Consider the following 21,775-nt stretch of genomic DNA (forward strand, 5'->3'; position numbering starts at 1 on the left):
CACGGGTTCTGGAGCACAGGTTCAGCGGTGGTGGCGCACGGGCTCTGGGCACCTGGGCTGCAGTGGTGGCGCACGGGCTCTGGAGCGCAGGTTCAGCGGTGGTGGCGCACGGGCTCTGGGCACCTGGGCTGCGGTGGTGGCGCACGGGCTCTGGAGCGCAGGTTCAGCGGTGGTGGCGCACGGGCTCCGGGGTGCAGGTTCAGCGGTGGTGGCGCACGGGCTCTGGGCACCTGGGCTGCAGTGGTGGCGCACGGGCTCTGGAGCGCAGGTTCAGCGGCGGTGGCCACGGGTTCTGGAGCGCAGGTTCAGCGGTGGTGGTGCACAGGCTTTGGGCACCTGGGCTACGGTGGTGGCGCACAGGCTCTGGAGCACAGGTTCAGCAGTGGGGGTGCACAGGCTCTGGAGCGCAGGTTCAGCGGCAGTGGCGCACGGGCTTAGTTGCTCCCCCAACCCCCACCCCACAATGTGGAACCCTCCTGGATCAGGGATGGAACCATGTCCCCTGCACTGGCAGGCAGGTTCTTAACCCCTGGGCCACCAGGGGAGTCCAGATTATAAGGCTCTGGAATGAATGGTCCGCTGCAGGTTTCTGCCCTGATGCTCAGCATGAGGCCCTGGATCCCTAGCTGGATGGTTAATATGGGGGCTGCCTGGTAGGGCTCCCCAGCCTGCACTGTTTTCCTTGCTGGAGGTGAGAGAAGCATTGCTGAGGTGTGACAGGAGCCCTAGACTTTGGTGAGCAGGCGCCCTCGTTTGCGCTTGTCCGAAGTCCACACCCATGGCTTCCCTGTGCTCCGGGCTGCTCAGCACTCCCCAGGCGGCGTGATCTCGGGGGAGTGGGAGAAGTTCTGGAGGAATCACAACACTTGGGTTCTAACTGCTGCTGCTGCTGCTGCTAAACTGCTTCAGTCATGTCTGACTCTGTGCGACCCCATAGACAGCAGCTCACCAGGTTCCTTCATCCCTGGGATTCTCCAGGCAAGAACACTGGAGTGGGTTGCCATTTCCTTCTCCGATGCATGAAAGTGAAAAGTGAAAGTGAAGTTTGCTCAGTCGTGTCCAACTCTTCCTGACCCCATGGACTGCAGCCCACCAGGCTCCTCCATCCATGGGATTTTCCACCCAAGAGTACTGGAGTGGGTTGCCATTGCCTTCTCTATGGGTTCTTACTAGGCCTCTTTTAATCTGAAATTATGAGATCAGTGTTTCTTCTAATTTACTTTTTATTGAAGTATAGTTTAAAAACTGAATCACTGTGCTGCATACCTGACCAGCTAATACAGCGCTGTGAATGTGTTGAGTTGACCAGAAAGTTCATTTGGTTTCCATGGTTCTCGTAGCACTCAGTTGTCAGTGGACATACTCAAAATATCTAAATCAAGCGTTGAAAATCATTCACACTTGTATATGTGCATACACACAGACACGCACGCACGCACACACACACACACCGCACAAACCACCTCTTCTTTATTTATTCATCTGTCAGTGGACGCTTCCATGTCTTGGCTGTTGTAAACAGTGCTGCCATGAACACTGGGTTCTTTTCAAATTACGTTTTTCTCTAGCTCTATGTCCAGGAGTGGGATTTGCTGGGTCATATGGTCTCCAATACTTCGGCCACCTGATGTAAAGAACTGATTTATCGAAAAGACCCTGATGCTAGGAAAGATTGAAGGTGGGAGGAGAAGGGGACAACAGAGGATGAGGTGGTTGGATGGCATCACCGACTCAGTGGACATGAGTTTGAGAAAACTCCGGGAGTTGGGGATGCATAGGGAGGCCTGGCGTGCTGCTACTCCTTTGTTCTTGCCTTACCTGCTAATTAGTTGCTAAGTGCTAAGTTGCTTCAGTCCCGTCTGACTCTCTGCGACCCTATGGACTGTAGCCCACCAGGCTCCTCTGTCCATGGGATTCTCCAGGCGAGAATACTGGAGTGGGTTGCCATGCCCTCCTCCAGGGGATTTTCCACCCAGGGAACGAACCGGCATCTTTTATGTCTCCTGCATTGGCAGGCAGGTTCTTTACCATTAGCGCCACCTGGGAAGCTGCTTAGGTTCTTTTTGATTGCTTTAGAAATAGCAAGGCTGAAAGATATTTATAACATCACTATTGCTTCAGGAGATGTAATAATAATAGTGATATACACCACCATATCTAAGAATATAGGGGATTATACCTTATTATCCTGAGGAGGATTGTCCTTTGAGAAACATAATTAATTCACATCACGGGTGTATGTTTGTTGAGTGCACAAAAGCTTCATGGCCTCTACTGTGGGGTAGATAAAGATGACTAAGGTCTGAGTCGTGCCCCAGGGGACTCGCAGGGGAATTCATAAATATTTTGTGGATGGTGATATTGGTTAACAATTATTGATGCAGTTGGTCTTAGCAGAGTAGTTATATACACAGTGCCTATGGTTCTTATGTTGGGGATCAGGCCAGTTTGTTTTTTCGTGTGTGGACCACATGGCACGTGGGGTCCTGCTTCCCCAACCAGGGACCCAGCCCTCACCCCTGTGGAAGCTTGGAGTCTTAACCACTCTCTTGATTGCCCAGGAAGTCCCAAGGCAAGTTTAATAATTTTAGCATAAATTCTAAGCATTTATATTCAGATTCAGCAACCTTCTGTCTCCTTGGTCAGCTTTTCTAGTCTTTAACACCCAGTGTGAAGTTAAGGATGAGACTAGGGGATTCCCTGGTGATCTGCTGGTTGGGACGCCACGCTCCCCGCAGGAGGCACTGCTTCAGTCTCTGGTTGGCAGAAATGGGATCCCTCGTAAATGGGATCCCTCGTGCCGCAGCCCAAAAAGTTAGACTAGAGGTTTGCTCACCGGAAGGGAATGTATTATTGACAGTACCCAGCGATAGTCTCTGTTCAGGTGTCTTTCTGGTTCCCCCTGACGTTGATGGGAAGTGGGAAGGGTTTCCAGGGGATACTTTGGGGAACAAATGCTTGTAAAACATGAGAGAGACTATGTGGTCTGCCCCGTTCTGTTCTTGATGGCATTAAAGGGTAAGAGAGCTGCCCCCTTCCATTCTTGATGGCATTAAAGGGTAAGAGAGCTCAAAGTAACATGCCAGCACTAGGTAGCTTGCAAAGACTCGGATCTGAACAAACCTTTGGATTGCTTTACTAAAATTTATTTATTCATTTCCTTATCATCCTTAACATTTATTTTTTTTTCAAAACTTTTGTCTTGAAATAGTTACACTGATTTATATTGTCATAGATACATTTTGTGCACAACCATCATTCTAGTTGTAGGATAAATTCTAGAAGTGGGCTTGCTGGGATACATCGTCTATATTTTTAAGGCTTTTTATATTTATTGGCAAATTGTCCACTCTCCAGCAGAAATGTTTGTGATGGTGGGAATGTTCTTTATCTGTATTGTTTAGTGTTAGCCAGTGCACACTTGAGTTGTGACTGGGTAATCAAAGAACTGAATTGTTCATTTTATTTTGTTTTAATTAAATTCAGAATTTAATAGCCATATATGTGACTCGTGACTAGAGTATTGACAGTGAAGTTCTAGAGGATTTAAACCAAAGTACATTTCCAACAGCAGTGTGTATGTGTGTATATTCACACCCACACTGTATATATATATGTATATTGTAGGGGGCGACAGAGGAAGAGATGGTTAATAGCATCACTGACTCAATGAACATGAATTCGAACAAATTCTGGGAGGTATTGGGGGACAGAGGAGCCTGACATGCTGCAGGTCATGGGATTGCAACGAGTCAGACTTAGCAGCTGAGCAACAATATGTACACATATACGCTGCTGCTAAGTCACGTCAGTCGTGTCTGACTCTGTGCGACCCCACAGGCGGCAGCCCACCAGGCTCCCCTGTCCCTGGGATTCTCCAGGCAAGAACACTGGAGTGGGTTGCCATTTCCTTCTCCAGTGCATGAAAGTGAAAAGTGAAAGTGAAGTTGCTCAGTCGTGTCCGACTCAGCGACCCCATGGGCTGTAGCCCACCAGGCTCCTCCATCCATGGGATTTTCCAGGCAAGATTACTGGAGTGGGGTGCCATTGCCTTCTCCGATACACATATATACATATACGCATATATGTGCGTGCTTAGTTGCTCAGTTGTGTCCGACTCTTTAAAACCCTATAGACTGTAGCTCCCCAGGCGGCTCTGTCCGTGGGATTTCCCAGGCAAGAATACTGGAGTGAGTAGCCATTCCCTTCTCCAGGGGATCTTCTCAACCCAGGGACTGAACCCGTGTCTTCCGCGTCTCCTGCACTGCAGGCAGAGTCTCTACTGCTGAACCACTAGGGAAGCCCCACTGTTCCTTGGTCAATATGAATTTATTTTTTCATGAAATCTTGGCAACTTGATAGGTAAAAAAGCTTATTTTTATGACTTAATTTTATTATTTTATGTTATATACATATATATATATAACTATTTATAGATAGTTATTTTATTATTATTATTTGCTAGTGAGGTTGAGTACCTGTGGGCATTTTTCATTTTAAAAATAAATTTTATTAATTTCATTTCATAAATGTTAATCATCTTCATTGTTTGCCTTTTTTTGCCCAGTTATACTTTATGACACTCATCTTTTTCTTTTTATTTGTGTTTTTTTGTGTTAATAGTAACTAAGATATTTTTCCCAGTTGACATATACAAGATTTTTTGTTTATGTTTAAATTAGTGTAAAGCATATAAATACTTTTCATACGTAGGACAACCATTTTCTTTTTTAAAAAATTTTGTAGGATTATAGTTGATTTGCAGTGTTGTGTTGGAGACGGCAATGGCAACCCACTTCAGTACTCTTGCCTAGAGAATCCCAGGGATGGGAGAGCCTGGTGGGCTGCCATCTCTGGGGTCACACAGAGTCGGACGCGACTGAAGCGACTTAGCAGCAGCAGCAGTGTTCCATTGTATGTATGTATTGCATCTTTATCCACTCATCTGTTAGTGGACATTTAGATTGTTTTCACGTCTTGGCTGTTGTAACTGGTGCTGCTCTGAAGATTGTGGTGCATGCGTCTTTTGGAATTATGGTTTTCTTGGATCTGTGCCCAGGAGTGGGATTGTAGGATCCTATGGTTGCCCTGTTTTTAGGCAAGCATTTTCAGAGACACTTTCCTTCTGTTAAAGTAGTTTATGGGGACTCAGGGATGAGGAATGAGGAGGGAAAGAGATGAAGAGAATGAGGCCTGTTTGCCCCCAAGGAAGGGATGGAGAGGTGGACCAGTGAGAGGAAAGGAAAGAGGACCGCAGAGGGAAGAGGAAGAGCCATCCCCAGATGCAGAGAGAGGAGGAGGGAACAGCATGGCGAGGATTCCTGCCTTGGGGCAGGACAGGGAGCCGGTGTGGCTACCAGCCTCCTCTCTAGGCCTTGGAGATCAGGGTTCTCTCTGAAATGATGACTTGATGAGCCTGAGTATTCTAGTGCTTTCCCTCCTAAATCGTAAGACCTCCCTCATTGTTCTCTGAACCATGTCTAGAAACCAGGACAGCATCACCCTCCATGCCAAGGATCTAGTGAGGTGTTCCGTTGTTACCAGGTGGTTCAACACAGGGAATCTAACAGAGAAGCCGCTTGGTTTGTAATTCAGGCTAGAGGACATGAATTCAGTCATGCCTTTCAACTTTACGTGTTTGCGAAATAATCCTCGACAAATCTTCTAACTGCTGGAGGTCTTGGTTTCCTCTTCTGTGAGATGGAAATGACCCTGCCTTTTGTGGTCTTGAAGACCAAGTGGGATGTAATCTGTGACCAAGTGCTTTGGGAAGTTCGTGCAAGGGCTTGCTGGAAGCTGGTGGTGACGGAGGGGTGAGAGGGCTTCCTGGTGGTGGTGGCTGTTGGGGGAGGGGTGATGCAGCAGAGGTCAGTGCTGGCAGATGCCGCATTAGGAAGCGGTCTCTCAAACCTCAGGATGCCAAAACTTAGCAAGAAAATTCACGTGCACTAAAGAGTACCTTTTGAACATCTTACTTTTCTTTATTTGCATAATGATAATGAAGGCCTCCTCTTCCTGGATTTTTACCAACCTTCTTTTGTATCTTTTCTCCCCCTTGCAGACGAACGGGACAAAGTTCAAAAGAAAACATTTACAAAATGGATAAACCAGCATCTCATGAAGGTCAGTGTGCATTTCTTTTGCATCTTGGGATGGTTTTGCAGACTTTAATTTATTGTACAGCACTTTAGTATATGGCTCTGAAGAAAAACCTTTCAGTGTCAGCTGCAGAATTTCAGTTCTAGAGTATTTCACGTTCATTTCAGGCATCTGTTGTTACTTGGTGTGTGGCCTGCAGGTCCTGATGGGGGTTTGGAGACAAGTGCCCAGTGATGGTGGTGTGGTCTGTGACCTCAGTCCAACCTCTTATTATTAGACTCTCAAAAATCTCCGCAGGTTATATGTTAGGGCATTAAAAACTGCAATTGTTAATAACTTTTTTTCCTTTCAAGATTGCAGGTAAGTTCTGGTGTCAGGTTTATGTGGATGGTGGAGAGTTCAGTTCAGTTCAGTTCAGTTCAGTCACTCAGTCGTGTCTGATTCTTTGCGACCCCATGAATCGCAGCATGCCAGGCCTCCCTGTCCATCACCAACTCCCACATTTCACTCAGACTCACGTCCATCGAGTCAGTGATGCCATCCAGCCATCTCATCCTCTGTCGTCCCCTTCTCCTCCTGTCCCCAATCCCTCCCAGCATCAGACTCTTTTCCAGTGAGTCAACTCTTCGCATGAGGTGGCCAAAGTACTGGAGTTTCAACTTTAGCATCATTCCTTCCAAAGAAATCCCAGGGTTGATCTCCTTCAGAATGGACTGGTTGGACCTCCTTGCAGTCCAAGGGATTCTCAAGAGTCTTCTCCAACACCACAGTTCAAAAGCATCAATTCTTCAGTGCTCAGCCTTCTTCACAGTCCAACTCTCACATCCATACATGACCACAGGAAAAACCATAGCCTTGACTAGACGGACCTTAGTCGGCAAAGTAATGTCTCTGCTTTGGAATATGCTATCTAGGTTGGTCATAACTTTTCTTCCAAGGAGTAAGCATCTTTTAATTTCATGGCTGCAATCACCATCTGCAGTGATAAAGATGGGTTATAGACAGAAGTCTAGACTCAGTTTTCTTGTACTTAATGTGAACCAGAAGTTGATGCTTATTCTGCATTTCTCTGTGAAACAGTTAATAGTTATGTTTCTTAATTAATATTTGTGTTCCATGGGTCACTTGGAGAATCTGTTGTAGGCTCTCCCCAGAAATACACATGTGCACCATGCGTGCATACAGTTTCTTGGCATTATTGGGTCCCACCAATCCAGTAATTCTATAAATGTCATCACCGACTCGATGGACGTGAGTTTAAGTGAACTCCAGGAGATGGTGATGGACAGGGAGGCCTGGCATGCTGCAATTCATGGGGTCGCAAAGAGTCGGACACAACTGAGCGACTGAACTGAACTGAACTGAAGGACCCCATGGGATTTCACAGTTAACTTAGTCCCCTTTTTTTGCTTTTTATGGCCAATCCTGAAGTTAGAGGGAGGTAGTATTTTAAGTCTGTTGTTTGGGACTTGGAGTTTTCTCACATAGAAACATTATGGTAAAAGCGGTTATATTCTTAGGCTGTCCTGGAGATCCTGTTTAAATCATCATGTAGCCTAGGGAGATGGTGCCCATACTGTAATCACATCTAATAACCGTCTATAAAAGTGATGCATATTTCATGGGGTATGTCAGATGATGTGAGAAGTTTTAGTCCTCTCTCTCACCACCCGTGGACAGAATCTTTTCCCAAATCTGACACGCCCTTCAGGTGAGCCATGTCATCCACTCCCCCATCTGAGGGTCAGTTTGTGGGTGTTTCTGTTACTGCTGGGATTTCTGTCCCTCATCCTCTGATGTGTTGGTCAGAGGTCTGCTGTTTGAGGCTTTCCTGGGGAAGTGTGCTGTGACTTCTATGGAGAGCATCATGCCAGCAGTCTGCCTGCCCTCCTCCTGGCTTCTGTGTCCTCCTGTGTGTCCCGTGCCTCCCGTGGGAGCAGACCCTGCGCAGGCTGGAGTAGAGTGGGGCTGCTGTGCGGGCTGGGCTGTGGGATGTCGGAGCTGAAGACTCTGATGAGACTTTTCAATTTCTGAGATGAGTCCAGGGGAAGTGAGGTTCTGGATGAAAAGATGCCCCTTTGGTGGCTGCTGGTCTGCCAGTCTGTTTTCAAAAAAAATTTTATTGAAGTATAATTGATTTACAATGTGTTAATTTCTGCTGTATAGCAAAGTGACTTAGTTATACAGATATGTACATTTTCTTCTCTGGTGGCTCAATGGTAAAGAATCCACCTGCAGTGCAGAACCTGGGTTCGATCCCTGGGTTGGGAAGATCCCCTGGAGAAGGAAATGGCAACCCACTCCAGTGTTCTTGTCTGGAGAGTCCCATGGACAGAGGAGCTTGACAGTCCACGGAGTCACAAAAGAATCAGACATGACTTTGCAACTAAACAACAACACACATTTTCTTCAGATTCTTTTCCTTTCTGGTTTATCAGAGGATGGTGATCACGGTCCCCTGTGGCGTGCAGTGGGACCCTGTCTACCCATCCTGTGTGTAACTGTTTGCATCTGCCAACCCCACACGCCCGCTCCATCTCTCCCGTTCCCTCTTCCCTTGGCAACCACAGTCTGTTCTCTGTGACTGTGAATCTGTTTCTGTTTCATAGATAAGTTCATTTGTGTTGTAGTTTATTTATTGTTTAGTTTAAAAAATTTTAATTGGAGGCTAGTTGCTTTCAATGTTGTGTTGGTTTTGGCCATACAGCAGTGTGAATCAGCCACAAGTATATATCGCCCTCTTAAGCCTCCTTCCCAGCCCCCTGATCCCACCCCTCTCGGCTGTGTCATATTTTAGATTGCTTCTACGTGGTATCATGTGATATTTGCCTTTTTCTTTCTGACTTAGTTCACTTAGTGTGATAATTTCCAGATCCATCCACAGTGCTGCCGATGGCATCTCTCACTCTCAGATGGTTGAGTAGTATTTCATTGTATGTGTGTACCGCATTTTTATCTTTTTTTCTGTTGCTGGGCATTTAGATTATTTCTATGTCTTGTCTATTGTGAATAGTCCTGCTAAGAATATAGATGTGCGTGTATCTTTTTGGATTACAGTTTTGTCCGTATCGATGCCCAGGAGTGGGATTGTAGGATTATGTGGTGGCTCTATTTTTAGTTTTTTGAAGAACCTCCCCACTGTTCTTCCTAGTGTCTGCACCAGGTTACATTCCCACCAGCACTGCAGGAGGGCTCCCTTTTCTCCCCAGCCTCTTCAGTGTTTGTTACTTGTAGGCGTTTCAGTGGTGGCCATTCTGACTGGCGTGAGGTGGTACCTTGTGGTGGTTTTGATTTGCATTTCTCTGATAACCAGTGGTGTGGAGCATCTCTCCACGTGCTTGTCTGGCCTGGCAGTCTGTGTGACTGTGGCCATTGGCGGGGGGCAGTGGGGGAGGGATACAGAGGGTTGCCTGTGTCCCTGGAGTGTAAGCCCCATAGTTCTGACAGTCGAGGATAGAAACTCACGAGGATGACCCCGTGGGAACGCCGTGCTGGCCTGCGACGGATGCTAGTGGGGACCCACTGTCTGCTGGATGTGTTGGGCTGGACCACTCGTCTGATGAGCATCTTGTAAACTGGATGAATGAGTTTAAGGAAAGTGCCTTTGCTAAAAATTCAAAACGCTAGTTGAGCTGTTTGAGGACAAGGCTGCATCGTCCACTCCTAGGGTGCATCCTGGTCCCTTGCGTGGATAACGCACACGCGTGCTTAAATCACTTAACCCTCCAACAACCCTCCAAAGGTGGTTTGATTTAGTGGTTATGCACACATAGCCTTCAGAGTCAGATGGCAAGGGTGCCCATCTCGATTTATGCGGAGTAAGTGATGTCTTTTTTTTTTTTAATAAAATAACACATCTCAAAGATATAAGGCTTCTGCTGTAACCCAGTAAGAAATAGGAAAATAATAATTTTACACACAATAGCCATTTGATAGATGCCAGTCCAACTGGTTAGGGTTATAATCAAAGTAGCGTATTTGTTTCTTGATGTAGGTCAGAGTTTAAAATTTACTCTTATTAAAAAATTGTACACTGAAATTTCTGACACAAAACTCAAATGTGTGAGAACATAATTTTCTAATATTTTATTCTTTTCTGTTTGGAAGTTAGAGCATTACCTTCAACTGGGAAAGGTGATTGCATGTCCCCAGATGTGGGGCAGCAGGCTGTTCAAGTTTGTGTCGCGAGTTGGCCAGAGAAAGGCCAGCCTTGGTGTCGTCTCTTGTGTGTTTCACCCAAGGGATGACAGAGGAGTGGAAGACACTTCTGCTGTCAGAGATCATTGGGTCACAACCCAGTTCACAGGAAATGGAAAATAAGTGTGTGGATTTTAGGTTAAAATGTCAATATTAGAAATATTTCTTCTGTGTTGATTTTCTTGTGCTCTTCCCTTGAAATGCTGAACATATTCAGGAGAAATAGGGACGGAAGGGAAGTGAGTCTCCTACCTTTCTTGCCTCACCGCGTTCCTTTTTCGTGGACGGCAAGTATGTGATTTGAAGAGTTTTTCATAAAATTAATCATGCTAAAAATGTGAAGGGAAAGGGTGACCAAGAGTCAGCAGAATGAAGGCGTAATTGATGGCTGAGGAGAGAAAAAAGTGGGCGTAAAATCATTTCGAAGGCGTTTGAGTCATTCTGTGTGTGCACTTGCTCTGCTTTGTCTGACAGTGGCTCTCCTTAAACCTGGGGGCAGGGAGAGGAAAGTGGGGGACAGAGGAGGAGAGAGAGAAGAAGTGGGGAGTTTCGCCGAGTGAGAGGGGCAGGGTGCCCCGGCCCCGGGAGCTGTGTGCTGGGACTGCGCGCTCAGCGGCCTGAGGGGCTGACTCAGACCACAGGGTGCTCCCCATCTTTGGAAAGAATTCTTAAAACTTTTGCTCTGTGTTGTTATTTTATGTGTTTACTCTAATGTAATTTTATTCAATTATTTTACCCCAGTTGTGGCTCCAAGAAGACTGTTCCTGGTAGTTCTGCTTCAGGCAGTGAGGTGATTGAGAGCTTAGACCCAGGACAGATCTTCTTCAGGGGATTTTCCTTTTCATTTGATAAGTATTTTGTCTTTGAAAAGAGATTGGTCTCCTGCAAAGCTGTCAGCCTGTGAGGCGTAAGGCAGACGACCCTGTGTGACTGACTGATGCTGCTCTGGCCCTCCTCCCTGGGCGGTGGGAGTGGTGGGTTGGTGGGGGGCTTGATGCGATCGCCTGGGTGAGCAGGCGGCGCCGCCTGGCCGGTGGGCAGCCCGCAGCGAGTGCCCGAAGGGGAGGCTGGTGTGTGTGCTGCCGATCAGACAGAGGAGCAGGGCTGGGACCCCCGGGCACTGCCTGCCTCGTCCGCGCCTCCTCTCGACCGCAAGCGCTTCCCTCTTAGTTCATCTGCTTTAGAAAGAGCCGGGGCTGGGGGTCAGAATCCATGGAGGAGACAGATGGGCTGGCTTGCCTTGGAGCCCGGCGGGGACGCTTGGCTCCAGACTCTGAGTCTAAGGCTCGCTCATCTCCTTAAATGAGTCCTCTCCCCACACGCCCCTCCCCATCCGTGGTTGCTCTTGGGGCCCAAGGCCTCTTCTTCCTCCTTTTCCGTCTTCTTGCACACACTCCCCTCGCAGAAAGGGGCCTGTGGACTCTGTGTACCTGCGCTTGGGTTCTCACGTCTCACATCTTCGTCCTCGATCTCACGGTCGGGTCGGGAGCAGCCAGCCGCGCTGGTCCCGCCGCGTCAGCAGGGATGCGGGCAGGTGACCTGGCCGGGCGCCCACCCCGCCCGGAGCGCCTCGGTGCACCGACGTGCCGCCAGCTCCCGCGGCTGTTAGACTGTTGACTTTCCCCCACCTTATAGTTTCAGCTATTTGCTAATTAATCCTCGTGACTCAGGAAGTTAGGATTTATCTGGCTCTAAACTAGTGTATACCCAGTACCCAGGGGAAGCTTCTGGCAAGGTCGATTTTTCAAAGTTGATTTGACTGAGAAAAGTAAACACCGTGGGCTTAGGTTACTGTTATATCCAAGTGTGTAAACATTGTTTCCTTAAAATACATGGTTAGGATTTTTTTTCATATAGCTTTCTCTCTAGAAAAAATGACTGTAGCCTTATTTTATGTTGGAGCTAAAATGACATTTGTTTAAATAGTTTGCTTAATTAAAACTTATGTTTGTTGGTGAGCAGACGTCTCTGGCTTTTTTCCAAGTGTATCTAAATTTTAGTGCTCTGGTATTTCAGTTGTATGACTAAGCCTGTCCTTAAACTGATTGTTCTAGCAAGAATGTTTTCCTTTTGGGTCCTCATTCTTCAGAATATATTTAAAAATATATCCCAGTCAACACATTCATCTGCTACCTCTACATGTTTCTTCACACACGGAATATACTGGATTATTTTCTTTGCAGATTATGATCTCTGTATAAAACTATTGTTAAAGTAACAATTATGTATTATTCTTTAGCATAATTTAAATTGTAGTGGTAAAACATGAGCTGGGTGTTATTGAAAATACCTGTGACTTCAGTTAGCTAAATTTTACTGAGAGAGTTGTTCCAAAATATCAAATTGATGACCTTCTATTATTTACAGTATTTATTTTTGCCCATTCTGCCAATGGGACTTTATATACTAGAGGGTCTTGCTGCTGCTGCTAAGTTGCTTCAGTCATGTCCGACTCTGTACGACCCCATAAATGGCAGCCCGCCAGGCTCCCCTATCCCTGGGATTCTCTAGGCAAGAACACTGGAGCGGGTTGCCATTTCCTTCTCCATTTCCTCCTCTTCTCCTAGAGGGCCTTAGGTCACTGTTTACTTTTTGTTCTTGATCACATGCAGTTCTGTCTTTCTGTCTAGAACTTCATGAGCATATGTGTGGCAGCCAGATCTCTAAGTCCTGATGATGTAGCTTTTGCCTTGCTCTGAGGACACAAGAGGCAAGGGATCCTTTTATTTCCTGAACCATTTGAAAGACTAGAAGATTCCTTTTTGACTCATTGTTTGCCTGGACCCAGAATTAGAACTTGCGCTGTGACTGAGAGGCTGTATTGAAGAGGAATAATTTAAGGTGAAGAACAATTTTTGGAAGCTTAGAGTCTGGGGAATTCACGTAGTGTGCTTCCCTTGTGTTGGATTCATCTAACTAACCGTTTATGGTGGAATTATGTTCTTCGGCACTGGCTGACTGTGCTGTGAACTTTTTCCTTAACGTTGTGCCATCGGATGTTTGGTCTAAGCCTCACTTTGTGTGTGTGCTCAGTCGTGTCTGGCTCCTTGTGACCCCGTGGACTGTAGCCCGCCAGGCTCCACTGTCCATGGAATTCTCCAGGCAAGAACACTGGAGTGGGTTGTCATTCCCTACTCTAGGGGATCTTTCCCACCCAGGGATCAAACCTGCATCTCCTGCATTGTCAGGCAGATTCTTTACTACTAAGCCACCTGGGAAGCCTGAGTTTTACTTTATTGACATGTAAATGCAGAAGGCAATGGCAGCCCACTCCAGTACTCTTGCCTGGGAAATCCCATGGATGGAGGAGCCTGGTGGGCTACAGTCCATGGGGTCGAGAAGAGTTGGACACGACTGAGCAACTTCACTTTCACTTTTCACTTTCCTGCACTGGAGAAGGAAATGGCAACCAACTCCAGTGTTCTTGCCTGGAGAATCCCAGGGACGGGGGAGCCTGGTGGGCTGCCGTCTGTGGGGTCACACAGAGTCGGACACGACTGACGTGACTTAGCAGCAGCAGCAAATGCATTTGGAGAGGAAAAGGCCCTGGATTCCAGTACTGAACTATTCCCTCCTAGTAACCTGCATGGTTACCACCTGGGAGACAGCCCACTAAGGATCACACTTTAATCTCTGTTCCGTCTTGTCTTGGGAAAGCTTGATTTACTCATGGCGGAGATATCCTTTGCACATATTATAAAGGCCACAAATTTATGGCTCCACCAAATCAATCAGTCATACTGTTTTTTATTGATTTGGTGGCTGGAAGGAAAGGTAGACTCCTAAGCTGAGAAGACGGTGGTAACTTTTAGGGAATAGGTAAAAAGCTCTATTTGCTCTGTGTTCTCAGCCATCACCTACTTCTCGAGTAATTTTACCATCTGTGGGCACAGATGAGAGAGGAGAACTTTTGAAGCATCGACTTTTAAAGGACTAATGACAAATGCTTTTTCTCAAACTATAATGCAAGTATTGGTTCTTAAAATCTGCAAATAAGGTCTTTTTTTCAAGACCTTAGACTTACATGAGTGGTCCTTAAACTTCAGCTACATCAGAGTCTCTTGGAGGGCTTGTTACAGTAGATGGTTGGGCTTCAGCCCAGGGCTTCTTATTCAGTAGATCTGGGAGGGACCTGAAACTCGTCCATTCTAATAAGTTCCAGGAAGTTAGGTTTTCAACAAAAAGCTGTTGCTGCTGAGCCGGGGCCACACTATGAGAGAGCACCTGTCATAGAGAAAATGATAAATATTATAATGGACCATCAGGTTCATTTGATATGACCAACAAATATTATAAGCAGGTTTAAAAAATAACTGTAGCTACTGCATATCTATTATAAGCTGTATTTATTAATAATGAATTAAATATTAACTAATACTTATAATATTAATACTATTACTACTGCTACTAGTAGTTCAGTTCAGTTCAGTGGCTTAGTCGTGTCCGACTCTTTGTGACCCCATGAACCGGAGCACGCCAGGCCCCCCGTCCATCACCAAATCCTGGAGTTCACTCAGACTCACATCCATCGAGTCCGTGATGCCATCCAGCCATCTCATCCTCTGTCGGCCCCTCCTCCTCCTGCCCCCAATCCCTCCCAGCATCAGAGTCTTCTCCAGTGAGTCAACTCTTCGCATGAGGTGGCCAAAGTACTGGAGTTTCAGCTTTAGCATCAGTCCTTCCAAAGAAATCCCAGGGCTGATCTCCTTCAGAATGGACTGGTTGGATCTCCTTGCAGTCCAAGGGACTCTCAAGAGTCTTCTCCAACACCACAGTTCAAACGCATCAATTCTTCAGTGCTCAGCCTTCTTCACAGTCCAACTCTCACATCCATACATGACTACTGGAAAAACCATAGCCTTGACTAGACGGACCTTAGTCGGCAAAGTAATGTCTCTGCTTTTGAATATGCTATCTAGGTTGGTCGTAGTAATAGCTGCTAATATTATTTGGAGCAAACCACATGCCAGGATTTGTCACTTTTGTGTGTTAATGTCTACTTCTCATAACAATTCTTATGGATAGGACCGATTCTTTTTTAAAAAAAGAATTTATTTTATTGAAGTATAGTTGATTTTGGAGAAGGAAATGGCAGTCCACTCCAGTACTATTGCCTGGAAAATCTCATGGACAGAGGAGCCTGGTAGGATACAATCCATGCGGTCGCAAAGAGTTGGACACGACTGAGCGACTTCACTTTCCTTTCCTTCCCTTATAGTTGATTTACAATGATATGTTACTTTTTCTTGTACGGCAAAGTGAGTCAGTTTTTTATGTCTGTGTGTGCTTCTTCCCTGGTGGTTCAGCTGGTAAAGAATCTTCCTGCGATGCGGGAGACCTGGGTTCGCTCCCTGGGTTAGGAAGATCCCCTGGAGAAGGGAAAGGCTCCGCACTCCAGTAGCCACACCAGTAGCCGGGGAGTGCCATGGGCTGTACAGCCCACGGGGTCGCAAAGAGTTGACACGGCTGAGCGTTCACATGTGTATGTGTGTCACAGTTTCTTCACGTTCTTTTCCGTTGTGATTTGTCACGGGTTACCGAAGATAGCTCCCTGTGCTGGGCAGCAGGCATGTCCTCTGATGCTGTGTGGACTAGCTCGCGTCTGCTAACCCCAACCTCCCTCTCCTCCCCCCCAGCCCCGCCCTTAGCAGCCACAGGTCTGCTTTCTGTCTGTGAGTCTGCTTCTCTTTTGTAGAAAAGTGCATTTATGTTGTAGTTTAGATTCCACATGTAAGCAGTGTCGTGCGATATTTGTCTTTCTCTGTGTGACTTGCTTCTCTCAGGATGCTCATCTGCAGGTTCATCCATGTGGCTGCAGATGGCATTGTTCGCTTCTGTTTTGCGGATGAGGAACATTCCACTGTGTGTGACGTGCCGCATCTTCTTCCATCCTGACTGTTCTGAATCCCTGTGTTACAGGTGTTGAAACTGCTGCCCAGGGAGGTTGCATAATTTCCTCAGGTCGTGAAGCTGGTAGATCTCAGGATGCATGTGGAAAAGAGGCTAAGAGAGATCACGCAGGCTGGAGACCTGTCTAGGGAGGAAGTGAGGGTCACACGCCAGTCTGCCTGACTCCAGACATTGTGCCCTCTCTGCTGCACGAAGGGTGAATCCAGTGAGCAGAGCTGAAGGGGGCAGTGAACTCACCTTTGGACCCTGGTCTAATAGCTTTACAAATGCGATGTGATGTTTGAGTTATTTCTGTGTGGTGTAAGAGATGTGTACCTAGTAGAGGAAGGGTTAAATGGTGGCGGGGGTAGACTCAAAGGGTAGAGTTTAGAAGCAAATCATGTTTTTTTAAATGCAAAAAATAGTTGATTTGGTAACCTTCACCATTTCAAGACAGTAAGAGAGGACACAGATGAGTATGATGTGGTTTCATATAGGTGGTTGTAGCTTGGGACTGAGAAATTCTGAATATCTTCTCATCATGAAGAATAGTGATTTCTTTGGGTAGGTAAATTCCTCATCAATAAAGTGAAAGTTGTTCAATTGTTTCTGACTCTTTGTGACCCCATGGACTATACAGTCCCTGGATTTCTCCAGGTAGAATACTAGAGTGGGTAGCCTTTCCCTTCTCCAGGGGATCTTCCCAACCCAGGGATCGAACCCAGGTCTCCCACATTGCAGGCGGACTCTTTACCAGCTGAGCCACAAGGGAAGCCCCTCACCAATTAAAAAGGTCCAAGATAACACTGTTTACTTTGAACAGGGCTGTATCTGAAGTACAGTTTAGAAAGTACTGGTTTTTTCTTTCTAATTAATTTATTTTAATGGGAGGCTAGTTACTTTACAGCATTGTGGGGGTTTCTGCCACACATCGACACGAATCCGCCACGGGGGTACATGTGTCCCCATCCTGAGCCCCCCTCCCACCTCCCTCCCCATCCCATCCCTCAGGGTCATCCCAGTGCACCAGCCCTGAGCACCCTGTCTCAGTTGAACCTGGACTGGCGATTCGTTTCACATATGATAATATACATGTTTCAATGCCATTCTCCCAAATCATCCCACCCTCGCCCTCTCCCACAGAGCCCAAAAGTCTGTTCTTTACATCTTGTGTCTCTTTCACTGTCTCACATATAGGGTCATCGTTACCATCTTTCTAAATTCCACATGTATTCGTTAATACACTGTATTGGTGTTTTTCTTTCTGACTTACTTCACTCTGATAGGCTCCAGTTTTAATGCAGCTTACTGCTTTGCTGGAGACATTAAATACATTTGTGAGAAGATCCCTTGGAGAAGGGAATGGCTGGCTACCCACTCTAGTATTCTTGCCTAGAGAACAGCTTAGATAGAGGAGTCTGGCAGGCTATAGTCCATGGGGTTGCAAGAGTTTGACATGATGGAGTGACTTACACTTTAACTGCTACCTCTTTTGTTTCAAAACCCTTACCTGTTAAGCCTGGCAGCACAGGATGACGTGGGGTCTAGGAGATTTGGGGTGGCTCTGAGTGTCAGGGGCACTCTGAGTGTGCCAGGACAGGGGTGCTGGCTTCAGCGGGGCGCAGACGAGGGTTGGGCCAGGGCTGGGCGGGGCTGTGAGTCTTGAGCCTGATGCACTGGACACTGGGTTTGCTGGGAGGAGATCAGGTGGAGAGAAACGGCGAAGCTGCACCCAAGGCTAACACAGCATCATCAGTCAGCTGTATCTCAATAAAAAAAGAGATGGTGCGGACAGATAAGAGGCAGATGGGATGAGTCAGCCAGGGATGTTGTTGGAAGTGCCTGAGGACAAGAGCAACGTGGTGTAACTGGCATTCTGAAGTCATGTAACTGCCATTGGGGAGCCTTGAATGCATACGCAGGCATTAAGGGACTACAGGTGACGGCATTGTGAACTCTGTGATGGGGCTGCCTTCCCCTGGTGGCTCCATGTTTGCTGAGTGAGGGAACCTACAGAGGGGACTGCGGGGCCTCTGTCTTAGTTCTTAGTTCTTCCCCTTGTTTTATAGCTGGTACTCAGATGGGGTTGTAGAAGGCCTGATGATCAGATTATAGGTTGAAGGAACACTCTGTGTAGTAAATAGATCAAGAATGCTGGACCTCTGGTCTCATCAGAAAGAGAACTTAACAGTGAAAATGTGAAGTTCTGCTCAAAGACTGAAGATTTCCCCGTAGGATTTAGAAGGTGCAGAAGGTCTGGTGGGCAGCAGTTCCTGTCATCGGAGCTGGGGGTTCTGATGACCTCAGACTGACAGCAGTGGTGCGCCTGCACGCAGGCTGTGTTAGCAGAGCTCAGAGTGTGCTTGGCACCCAACATCCAGGGTGTTTGTTCAGGTCCTGACTGCGTATAAAGGGGCAGTCAAAAGGAAAGTGACTGCAGGAGGCAACCATGATGGTGAGCATCTAGAAACATCTCTTGGATGAGGGATGATGGGGACAATTGAGAGGAGACTTTGAGAAAAGAGGATTATGGAGAAACGTGATGGGTGTTTTCCGATATTGGTCAGGGTAGTCATATAAGCTACAGTTTAGGATTTATTTGATCCAAAGATCGATGGATACTTTATAGTTTGAAGATGTAAGCTCAATATAAAACCTCTCTGTAAACATCCACAGTGCCCAGTAATAGGTGGTCACTTAAGTGTGTTTTGATCTAAGGGTATATTCTTAGGTTCCAGTGGCTGCTATAACCAATTACACAGGCTTGGTGACTTAGGACAGTGATCTCTATGCAGTCACAGTTTTGGGGACTAGAAGTCTGGACTCAGTTTTTCTGGGCGGAAATCACTGTGGTAGCAAGGCTGTGCTCCCTTCAGAACCTCTTGGGGAGAATGCCGTCCCTGTTTCTTTCAGCATCTGGGGACACAAGCATTGCCTTTTCCGTGGCCACATGCTGCCTCCTGGTCCATGTGTTAGGACCCCTGAGCATCTCTTTAATAAGGATGCTAGAGACTGGATTTCGAGCCCATGGGCATAATCCAGGATACTCTTCGCACCACAGACTTTTAACACACCTGCAAAGATTCTTTTCCAAATAAGGTATTATTCAGTTTCCAGAGATTCGGACCTGATATCTTTGGGGCCACCATCAATCATCCTCTTATATGTGAACCAATAAAACTGCCTCATGTGAAGTCAGCTAAGGCTTCATGGGATAGGCACTCCCCAGCCATTCCAAATTTCCACCGAAATCCTGTGGGGATGTAGGTAGGGTCTATCAGAGGTGGGACAGAAATGGTTCATGCATTGGTAGGACGGTGAACTAGGTGGTGATGCATTTGCTTTCCAAGCGCAAGACTATATAGTCATGTCATTCGTTTATGATAAGCTTTGTGAAGCAGAAATTAATAGGGATAGACCAGAGATTTATTTTTATATTTTTTAATTGTTGGGAATAATTTTATGCTTTAAAAGTTGTAAAAAAAAAAATAGTACAAGGAGCCCTGTTATGTATGCTCATTACTCAGATTGACTTGGTAGCACTTACCCTGTTTGCTGTATCATGACTGTAATACCGTGTGTGTGTGTGTGTGTGTGTGTGTGTGTGTATTTTTTATCTGAACCACGTGGGGGTAAGTCCTATACACATGGTCCTTTCCCCCTCAGTACTGCAGCCTTTCCCAAGAGCAGGGGTGTTCTCTTTCATAGCCCCACATCTACCTACTTCATCCAGTTAGGCTGGCTCACAGTCTGTTGCCCGTGTTTCAGTTTTGTGGTTGGTCCTTTGCACTGTTACCCCAGAGCAGCTTCCAGGTTGTGGTCAGCTGTTGCATTTAGTTGCTGTGTGTCTCTTTATCCTGCTTTAGCTAGAAACAGTTTAACAGCCCTTTAACAGACTTTTATGACATGAACATTTTTTGAAGACTACAGAACAGGGGTTTATAGAGAATGGAAGATCAATTAATAGTAAAATGTATTTTGAACTTCAAACTATTTTATGGCAAGAAGATAAGCCCTTTTCTGAGATTTTAGTGCGTGTTGATACAGTAATGAACTATCTTTTCAAATTAAGAACATCACAGCTTGACTGAGTAATTCATCAGATGACTTTAGTTCTGTCTTGTGGTCAATTATAATTTTTCTTGATTTCCTTATTGTTGATAACAGTATTACTTCTGCTTCCAACACTGCCATTTTGAATGCCTAGGCTGGGCCACAAGCTGGACGGGCTGTGTAACGTGGGTTGTCCGGTTGAGCCCTTGTTCAGCCAGTGACATTCTGGAGGCTCAGTAATGACATGACCTGAGTAGCGTGGATGGGCTGAAACGTGGCGGAGTCCTTGGTCCTTCTCGTTCTCCAGGAGAGCTCCGCCGTCTTGGCCCGTCTTGCCTTAGCAGAGCCACAGGGCTGAAGAGCGGTTGTGAGGAGCAGACGCGGCCGCAGGGGAAAGGCGCGGTGCTGAGGCGCAGCTCTCGTTTCTAGTACATGCGCTGCCGAAGCGAGCACAGCGCTCGTCTCTTTCTGAGTGACTTCTAGTCTTTGCTGTGATGCTTCTGCCATAAATTTTTATTTGCATTATTCTCTAGTCAGTATGCTTTACAAGCGTTTAGAGACACAGATAAAAGCATATGAGAAAGCCAAGCAGCGCTCCCGGAGGCCGGGGTTTCGCTGGAGGAGGGCGCTGACTAAGGCCTTTTCGAAGGAGAGGAAAAGGCGGTTTGCCCAGTGGTGCTGACAGCCCTGTCTGGCCGCACACGCTTTCTGGCCTGCCGTCGCGGGTAGGCCCCGCCCTTCTGTCGCGGGTAGGCCCCGCCCTTCCGTCCCGGGTAGGCCCCGCCCTTCCGTCGCGGGTAGGCCCCGCCCTTCCGTCCCGGGTAGGCCCCGCAGCAGCTTTGCTGCGTCGTCTGTTCTGGACTCCAGGCTGAAGCCCACCCCAGCGCCGTGCCTGACATGCTGCTTCTGTCAGGGCCCTGAGGAATCTGTTGCTTCCTGAGTGAGCTGGAAACCAGATGACGCTTTCGCCCGTGTTTGTGATACATACCCCTGACTACTGTGATGGAGGATGAAAAGCGTCACTTTCTGGGAAGTGAGGTAAAAGTCTGGAAGGAAAGGCGGTCCATGATGACTCCTTCCTGTGAAGGCTGAGGAGCGAGCCCCGCTGCATTATGGGTACAGAACGAGAGGCGCCGGGTCAGGCAGGAGGGGCCGCCATGCTGATGCTCTGCGTTCTTCCACAGCCTCCGTTCACGTCAAGGGCAGGAAGTTTACTCTTATTCAGAACTGACATTAATGTATTTATCTAGCGTTAAATATGTACAAGTAAATAAAACAATATAATAGGAATAAAAAGAACCAACCTGAATACTCTTTGGAAGGACCTATGCTGAAGCTGAAGCTCCAAGACTTTGGCCACCTGATGTGAACAGCTGACTCTTCGGAAAAGACCCTAACGCTGGGAAAGATTGAGGGCAGGAGGAGAAGGGGACCGCAGAGGATGAGATGGTTGGGTGGTATCATGAACTTGGGCAAACTCCAGGAGATGGTGAGGGACAGGGAAGCCTGGCCTGCTGCAGTCCATGGGGTCGTAAAG

At 47.0% G+C, this 21,775-nt stretch overlaps 1 protein-coding gene across 9 annotated transcripts in view; it reads left to right on the plus strand.

Annotated features, from left to right (window-relative positions):
- The window catches only part of DST (dystonin), a 525,807-nt gene that overhangs the window by 220,439 nt on the left and 283,593 nt on the right, over positions 1-21,775 (plus strand). For all 9 annotated transcript variants that reach the window (XM_069564068.1, XM_069564074.1, XM_069564071.1 and 6 more), the window contains one exon: positions 6,062-6,123. In XM_069564068.1, the coding sequence (XP_069420169.1) occupies positions 6,062-6,123 (62 nt within the window). The remainder of the gene's footprint in view (positions 1-6,061; positions 6,124-21,775) is intronic.

The sequence above is a fragment of the Ovis canadensis genome, chromosome 20, assembly GCF_042477335.2.
Source record: "Ovis canadensis isolate MfBH-ARS-UI-01 breed Bighorn chromosome 20, ARS-UI_OviCan_v2, whole genome shotgun sequence".
Taxonomy (NCBI): domain Eukaryota; kingdom Metazoa; phylum Chordata; class Mammalia; order Artiodactyla; family Bovidae; genus Ovis; species Ovis canadensis.